This window comes from Dendronephthya gigantea, unplaced genomic scaffold (genome assembly GCF_004324835.1).
Source record: "Dendronephthya gigantea isolate DGI-Jeju-01 unplaced genomic scaffold, DenGig_1.0 000002F, whole genome shotgun sequence".
In the NCBI taxonomy this organism is placed as follows: Eukaryota; Metazoa; Cnidaria; class Anthozoa; order Malacalcyonacea; family Nephtheidae; genus Dendronephthya; species Dendronephthya gigantea.
In genome coordinates this window covers 338,976-347,652 of record NW_021163012.1, presented here as the reverse complement: position 1 = coordinate 347,652, position 8,677 = coordinate 338,976, and the positions used below count along the sequence as shown (strand labels likewise).

Below are 8,677 nucleotides of genomic sequence, written 5' to 3'. Positions count from 1 at the left end.
TATAGCAATTTAGCACTGCTTTCTTAAATCACCCTGAAAAGTATTTTCCCAGGTTATTTTGGTAGATAATAATGAAAAAATATTCAAGATTTCTTTACTAAAATCTAATTGACATGACACATAGAAACTGATTGACACACAGCGTTTCATTTAATATCATAAATGCAAACAGTGGACACTTGTTTTTAATCATTTTTCATTATGAATCTTCATTGCTTGGTTATTAAAAATGAATTCTAGCGAGGGAAAAACGATCGAATTCTTTGGCGTTTACTTTGTTGAACTAAATCTATGGAGTTTTGTTCTTTATATTTCGGTGACCACAATCGGCGTCTTCTCAAATGGTTTTTTAATTGTGGCAATTCTGAAAGATCCACTAAAATGTTTCCGTAATGCGACTTCCTATTTCATATTTCATTTAGCATTTGTAGATGCTCTTTGTGCCATGGTCTTCATGGAAGAATCTCTTCTTTGGTTCACAAAATTTAAGAGTATTGATGGTTTACCTAAATGGTTTGGGATCATTAACACTGGTGTATTTGAGATGATATTATTTATCAATTTCTCTTCAGTATTCAGCTTATCTTTGGAACGATGTCTCGCGATTGTTTCACCTCTTTGGCATAAAGTAAAGTTGACGTCAAAAGCTTGCTACTCATGGCTTGCAATGATTTGGATTCTAGGTTTATTTCTACTTGGAATTCGTTATTTTGCTTTGATATATTTCAACCAGAAGCAAGCGTATTCCATTATGGCGAAAGTAGTATGGGGAATTGCCTTGTCTGCGCTAGTTTGCTACGTGATAGCCGTTATTTCTGTACGAAGACAGCGATTAGCACTCGAGGGAAGAACTACCATTTCCGAAACCTCACGAAGGTCGACCGAGATTCGCTTACGAAATGAAAATCGCTTTCTGCGCACAATGTTCATAGTGATTAGTGTGCTCCTGCTTGGTTTAGTGCCAGCAATGGTCCTATTTATTATCACGAATGGTGCGATTACCATGGAAACAAGCAATAACGCAACAGGGTATATAGGCATTGCCTCTGACGTAATGTTTCTTTTGAACTGCGCTGTGAATCCATTCATTTATGTATGGAGATTGCCAAAATACCGAAAAACTTTTGAAGTAGTGTATTGTAAACGAAATGTTTAATCCTGCTTTTTTTTAGTTGAATTATAAAGAAATCATTTTATAACAGTGCAATATCAAATAATTAACATCTTATCCTACATAATATGGTTCATAGTTTAGCCCACAGAGACCTGTTTAGAGTCATCATTATCCAATGTTTTGTTTTTTACTTTAATATCGAAGATAATAGGTTTGTTAACTGGTTTATACATAATATTGCACGTTGAAGCATTGATGTAGGTTGTCACTCCGTCTGACGAAGAACCATAACCTATATAAATAAGAGAAAAAAGTTTAGGAATAAGTCATGTAAGATTCTTTAAGAAGCTTGGGTATAATCACCTTCATGAATGTGCCCAAATATGTGATATCTTGGTTTCACATGGTTCTGAACTATATCCAATAAATTTGCACATCCTGCAGGAGTCTCGTCAAAGGTAGAATCACCTCTTCCTGTTTGGAAAGATTTCAATAGGTAATAGTGTCAAAGGTACTTACACCATATTCAGGGCTGAAATGGTTATATCTGAACTAGTACTAGGCATGGTTTCATCTAAAAACTAAAACTAAATGGTAAAGATATTATCACAACTATAACTCTTCTATGATAGTTGACAGGAGGATATCACTAATTGGAATAAGAAATGAAGTGATGATTTCTTACCCAAAGGTGGTCCATGAGTGACCAGAATATCAATATCTTTTGGTATTTTTTGCCAGATTTCATTGATATCGTCACCACGACGTTTAAGGAATGCCCAGTCACAAAATACTGGTGTCCTAAAGGACATTAAATATGCGTGATTATCCTTGTGTGACAATCATAACAACCTTTGAACAACCTTTGACTCTCGGTAGTCACCAAAATATGTAACCTTACCAAGGTGAGCCATAAATACGCAATCCTTGTATCTCAACTTCTGAATCTTGTAAATATATGCAGTTTGTCAACGCTGCTTTTACTTTTGTCTCAGGGACAAATTTAAGATGATGTAGTCTCTTTGCAGTCTGTTCGTGAAATCCTATATCGTGGTTGCCAGCGATCACTACTTTGTATGGATATTTCAGAGAGCCTAAGAACTCGTTAAAACTTTCCACTTCACGAATTTCTCCTCTTCTTGTAAAGTCTCCTGCATGAATAAGGATGTCACCTTGAGGTAAATTCTCTAAGACACCCTCCCTCATACCGTGTGTATCTGAGACACACACAACCCTTATATGTCCATTTGCTTTAGATTTGCTTTCAGAGTCGAGTACTTTGCCGTCTTTGAACACTTGTGATATCTGGGCAATGCTCCATGCTTTCTCCGGTGAATCTGCAAAATCCAAATATGAGGTTTTAGATTTATTTCTTCCAAATAATGGCATCATTCACGGTATTTTTTTAATAAAATGTTATAGATATGAATCGCTTTCAAAGGCAAAGCTATATCACTTGTAATTATAATTTCGTTCGTCACTTGAGGCTGGTCGTGTACGTAGTAATAATGCTTCAACTTTCCGAAATATAAAATTCACGCTAGCTATATTGTTTACATCAATATAACAAAGCCAGTGTCTCGAATGTAAACAATCTCGTTCTATTCCGGTCGTACCCAGGGTCTTTCTCCTTCTCGTTTATGCCAAGATTCATGCCTCTGCGCATGCGTGCAGTTGCGCTAATATTTTATTTTTATTATGGATATGATGTCAGAACGAATTCCTCAGGAAAGCTCTGTGATTTGAGTGATTTGATGATAAATTATATCTTGAAATGAATACTATAATGCTTGGCTAAATTCAAACTTACACGGAGGGTGGCGTACGTTTGCTTTCTTGCATGAATTTCTTATCATTCCTTTTCACCTTACCTGCTTTAGATCATGTTTAGATCATCTACTGATATATTTGTTAAATCCTGAAAAAAAAAGGAAAAAGCTTGTAAAAAGTTTCATCAACAAAGCCAAGTTCATTAAGCCTTGTGTCATAAATTCTTGAGGTTTTTCTCTTTCGTGATAGTTGTTCTGTTTCTCCTTACCAATCTTCATATTGTCTGGTATTTCAAGAAGAGGCCATCAGGATCCTTACGTAAAATCCTGCGATTATCAATATTCTACCCTCGCGCGCAATCTGTTCCATGCAGATCTGGTTAAACAAGCTTCTCTGTATTCTCCTCCTTATCCTTGGTTACAACGCAGTCTGTAATCTCTCTGAAGTGTATTTATATTTATCGTTGTAAGGAAATACGGTCTTGAATTTCATCATTTGAGCCTTAATTAATTGGCTTTAATCGAAGCAAATGTCAAGCATTAACGGAAGTCCTGTGGGTGTTAACGGCGTGAAGGTCTTTGAGATAAGATGAAATTAATTTTTCAAAACCATGAAACGACGCCGGGAAACATGGATGTCTTTGCTTAGAATCTTCAAGAATTTAGTAGCAATTGTTTGAACAATTAAATGATATGCTTTCTACCCGACATATTGTGGAATTCTTTGGTAAAATGAAGGATGAATATATGCATGGAGATATATCCTATAGTCATTTAAGTGATATATGCCTGGGCCGCATGTAGTGTTGTTGGCTATACCGCATGACTTGTATAACTGAGAGGTTGGACATGATGGATTTTTTTTCGGTAAAGGCTGCACCTATCCTATTATGCAAACACGTATGGCATTTTAAGTTGATCCACAACAACGTCAATGTTTCTACAAAGTCGAGTATAATAAGTGGTCTGGAATATTACTTAAAAGTTTCCTCATGCAACTGTCATAACACTTGCTTTCAATGGAGGTTTAGCGAGTATTCATCTTTATCAAAACTTAACCATGATATCTACGTAAACATGCAGGCACACCGCACTAACCCGTAAAACTCTACCTAGCACTCTATAGATTATAAGCAGGTTCTTTGAGAGTATTAATAGGTTCTATCTCATGGACATTATAATCGGATTGTTTATTCCATCTTTCTCAAAACCTTCTAACACATCCTCGTCTTACATGCAGGTACAAATTCTCCAGCAATGTGTAGTTGTTCAGAATCAATATTTTCCAGTGTCGTTTTTCATTTTAACTTCCTGACTGCTTTTGAATGAGAGTTTAAAATGGCACATATTTTGAACGCGTGCCAAAGATCTTTAAAAAACACCCTATATTCTGCATGAGTGCATGGATGGCAAATTCACGAGATATTTTGAGGCTTTCTTTTGCTCTTTTAACCTAAATATATTCACGGCTAACGTTGCCTAAGGTAATTTGCAGTTGGCTTTCTTATACTTTCAACTATATTCATCAAACGTTACATGTGTTGGTAATTTATATTTTATAACAATTTTGAAACAATTATTTAAGTAATGATTGAATATTGCTTCTGGCGCCGTTCATTGTTTTACCGACTGTTACAGTCTAAGTCTTAGATCCTTTTCCGGAACCTAAAATATATATAAACGTGCTCGACCACAAACGTCTTTACCACATAATTTTTTTTAAGACATTTTGATACTTGTGATTGGTAGAGCGTACAGAACACTCGCCCTGTTGTCACCTTCCCTTGAACAATGTGAACGTACATATTGTAGCAATATCTCAAGCATGTAAAACCGCAAATTTTTATGCGGCAAGACAAACATAAACAACCTTTGATATATGAGCACATTTTCTGCGCGTGTTTATCGTTTAACACCTTGATATTATATAAGTACTGTCAAATTTGATTTAATTAGCGTCTAGTGGATGATGGTATCAGCTTTCGTTATCGCTACTAAAATGAATATTACTGGCTCGGCTGTCATACAAATATCACAGCACGTTAGATAGTTCGCCTCATGCGCTTGACTGCAAATTGAAGAAGTTGCCGACTCAAAAATGAAGACAGTTTTCGTGGTTTTCATCCTAGGAACATTGATTGCTTTAACTCACAGTTACGGTAAGACCTAAGCTGGAGAAACTTCAATAAAATATTGAATAAAATATCTTAATATTATCATAAAACATTTCAAGCTACAAATGTGTTCGTTTAGTTGCTTTTTTGTTTATTCTGAGCACTTTATGTTTAGTATTTTTGCGATCTTTTCTTAAAAGTCGTTGAGTTAAGGTCAACACGAAATTAATCAATTTCTCAGCATTCATTGCAATCCCACCCTAGACGAACTAATATTTTGTTTATAGAAACGAATCGTAATTATCGATTGTTATTTTGGATGAAAGATATCGTCAATTTGACTAAATACTCTATTAAATTTACATATGACGCGCACGCACGCATGTCTTACAACAACTAGAAAACGAGTAAAACCATCGATGAAGGATTCCTAGTCAAAAGCGCGAATGTGTTTGGTGAAAGAAGTACCACCAGAATGACCTGATTTGAGTGATACCATATGCATCTAGGTTCTTGTCCATTTTTAAACATTTTGTTAAATGTGAGTTCTCTATCACGGCAGATGAGATAAAAACTAACTAGATAAGGTCTTATAGTAGTCAGGTAAACTTATGCTTTGCCTGCTTTGAAGTGGCTCGTTTATTATGGAAAGTGTTGTTTTTTAATTTTTTTAACTTTTGATTTGTTGCCAGTGTAAATGTCAATGGTCTTGACTTATTCCAGTTTCCTATATCACCATATATTAACGTATAGAGCGCTTTAAACCGCGCAATGTTATAATAAGGGTCAATAATTAGGCTGCGCGCATCTCAAATAAGCCAACAATGTGCGCAAATCGTTATTTTAAGCTATTAAACTTTGGTGGGCGTCTACTCCTGTAATCATATTCATACGATTGTCATTTGCTCGTACATTAAAAGTGTCGATTACAATCTTTAATCGCAGATTTCACTTCAAGTGTCCAGTTAATTACCTCAGTTCAGAGATATTTTTAGTAATATGTATATTGCTCTGTCTGCTGCCCAACACGAACGAAAAAACGCGATTATTTTTGACCATATAAAACGCGAAATAGCTTATTAGGAATTCTTATTTGTTTGGATTTTATCCTTTGATAGCTTTCATCGGGTTTGTGTCGATCAATTGCGTCGCTTCGTATTGTGTTCTGTTGGGGGTGATGTACCGCAGTAAAAATACCATGAACATGTTTTTGTAAGAGCACGAGTGATGATTGTTAGGGTTTTAATCATTGGAATATATCATGTAGATGTTGAAAGAACCATGAACCTTTTACAAAGAAACATTCTTCTTTTGTGACAGTTTGTGTTTTTATCCACAAAGCGCGCTTTTGTTTAGTTATCATTTTGAGGGAAAGTAGCCGAGCGTTCATGATTTTCATGAGCAAGAAAGTGTTGAGTACAAATCTCTTTGAGTTGTCTGGATTAACAGGCGTGTATAATAAGGTTACGCAGGAGTTTAACCTTGCCAAGTCCTTGAAAATTGATTAGGAGTTAGTCTATATAGACACATAGATCACTCGCGATCCAAGTTTCTATTTCAATAAGATGTTGAATATCCAACGCGCTAATTCGCATGTAACATAACTGATATTTGCGTATTTATTAACTAAGGTACGTTGATAAAAATCTTCATTTAAAGCTTACAAATCGTGTTAATCGGATCCGTACAGAAAATTGACCTTGAGACAGCATGCTGGGTCTCGAATTCCGTAAGTGTCACGATGGCATATTCCATATTTGCGCAGCATCACTGGTGCGCTTCCTGCGCAAATACAGCGAGAAATATTGAATAATCTGCGTGAAGTCCACTTCACGTTTTGCGTTAAAAGATTTTGTTTTGAACGGCAGTAGAATTGCATAGGCTAAAAATATGATAAAACGATTTTGAATGAAATATTTGGATCGATAAGAGATGATCTTTACTGGGAGCTGGTAGAACTGTAGTAAAACTGGTAGAGCGATTTGAATCTTTCTTTGCATGAATACAGTGAATCAATATGTGTATAAAATGAAGTTGTCAGTTGAATGTAACTCCCTCTTGTTGATACATCTTCCCTGCTTATATCCACGAACAGATCGTCAAAAAGAGAGTTGGGCTTGTGAGGGAGATACTTTAAATCTGGACTGTCGTATCAATGCTCGGATACAAATGCTCACTGCCAACTTTGGTCGAACAAACAAAAAAAGGTGTGGATGGAAGAATGATACATCAAATATTAATTGCATTTCCACGAAAGCCAAGAATATAATTTATAGAAAATGTGATGGTAGGAATTTTTGTTCGGTGAAAGCAAGTTCGGCGAATCTTGGTGGAGATCCCTGCCCAGGTGTCTTTAAATATATTGATGTGATTTTTAAATGCGGTGAGTGAAACGTCTTTCCAAAAACGATGGCAATGATTTACTGTTGCTTAGCTTGGAAAAAAGTCGACCTTGTATTTACTTTCCATGACCTGGATCTGGTCTAATGAATCCATTTTCAGATAGAAAGAAAAGCGAAGATTGATATGCTATTTGGGTTTTTCTCTTGTAGTAAATCCAACTCGTAAAACAACAACTACAACACCACCAAAGACCACAGATAATTTTACTACAGCAGCTTCTTCTGCTGCAAAAACATCGAAAATGCAGCCAACCACACTTTTAACGGATATTTCAACTGGGGCAAAGATATTTCGTGGTACCATGAACTTGTCAAATGACACAAATTCTAAAGCAAGTAGTAAACGTGCTAATCATGGATTCTTTCGTTCTGTGCTGGTTTTGTTAATCATTCTGAAAGGCAAGATTATATAAACCTGATTTGAATTTCAACTAAAAACTTTGATTTCATAAATATCTTTAGTTCGACATTCACCGACGGTGGTATGTTCGTACAGATCTTAATAGTCTATGTTAGTGTAGTCTTAAGAGGAACTGTTGGTAGTTTTTGATGACTTTTTGACCCTCAGCGGGGTAGTCTTCTTCAAGAACTAGACTAACTAGACTAGGAGGTCGAGACTTCAGTCAACACCACCTAGAATTCTTTGCAAGGCTACACTAACCTGGACGATTAACAACTGCAAACATACTACAATACTCCCGGGTTCATAAGTCGTTCTTCTCATAGACGTGGTGTTTGTATTTCCTGTTGTAGACAAGCCCAAACATTCAATGCTAAGTGTACAGACTGGTGTAGCAGCAGGTGCAGTGATTGCACTGTTTACTATCCTTGTTTGTGTTTGTGTCGACAAGAGAAGGCAAAGAAACGAATCTGGTACTTTTAAAGAAGCCAAACAAGGCCAAGCTTTTGAGCTCGAAAAAAGCCAACTTATAGGAAGAAAAAGCAATTCAGACTCGGCCAAGACAGATGATCAAGTTGACTCCGCCTTTTGTGACGAGGAGTTAGACCGGCAAGTCTCGAATGATTATGAAACCGCTTCAGATCTTGCATATTTAGATGCATATCTTGATGAATATAACAAAAACCATAGTCTACCAAGACCTCCGATGGCCGAGAATGGTCGCCGCGATAGTGGACCTCAGCGCATGTCTCGTAGAGCCCACAATGATGGCAGTAAAGGGAGAAGTTATGATTATAACTCGAATAATGACAAACGTTTCATAACCTTTTCATAAACTATCATACATCTCAAAAAAACTAAAACACCTACCTGCACAC

At 36.2% G+C, this 8,677-nt stretch overlaps 3 protein-coding genes across 4 annotated transcripts; 2 read left to right on the top strand and 1 right to left on the bottom strand.

Moving 5' to 3' along the window:
- The first annotated feature begins 117 nt into the window (after positions 1-117).
- On the top strand, positions 118-1,228 carry LOC114533944 (mas-related G-protein coupled receptor member A3-like). The gene has a single exon (XM_028555579.1). It carries the CDS (start codon positions 230-232, stop codon positions 1,154-1,156), a length of 927 nt encoding a protein of 308 aa, XP_028411380.1. The 5' UTR covers positions 118-229; the 3' UTR covers positions 1,157-1,228.
- On the bottom strand, positions 1,144-2,958 carry LOC114533962 (metallophosphoesterase domain-containing protein 1-like). Its single transcript, XM_028555602.1, has 4 exons — positions 2,016-2,958; positions 1,800-1,915; positions 1,478-1,588; positions 1,144-1,406 (listed from the first exon to the last, which is right to left on the bottom strand). Exons 1-4 carry the CDS (start codon positions 2,504-2,506, stop codon positions 1,252-1,254), a joined length of 873 nt encoding a protein of 290 aa, XP_028411403.1. The 5' UTR covers positions 2,507-2,958; the 3' UTR covers positions 1,144-1,251.
- A 1,030-nt stretch (positions 2,959-3,988) lies between these two features.
- LOC114533629 (protein eva-1 homolog C-like) lies at positions 3,989-8,655 on the top strand. Of its 2 annotated transcripts, XM_028555210.1 has the most exons (4): positions 3,989-5,042; positions 7,093-7,380; positions 7,550-7,798; positions 8,153-8,655. In XM_028555210.1, exons 1-4 carry the CDS (start codon positions 4,982-4,984, stop codon positions 8,632-8,634), a joined length of 1,080 nt encoding a protein of 359 aa, XP_028411011.1. In that variant the 5' UTR covers positions 3,989-4,981; the 3' UTR covers positions 8,635-8,655. The 2 variants fall into 2 exon arrangements, with proteins under 2 accessions (XP_028411011.1, XP_028411004.1); XM_028555203.1 differs by lacking the exon at positions 3,989-5,042 and having other exon boundaries at positions 5,054-7,380.
- Positions 8,656-8,677: the final 22 nt, after the last annotated feature.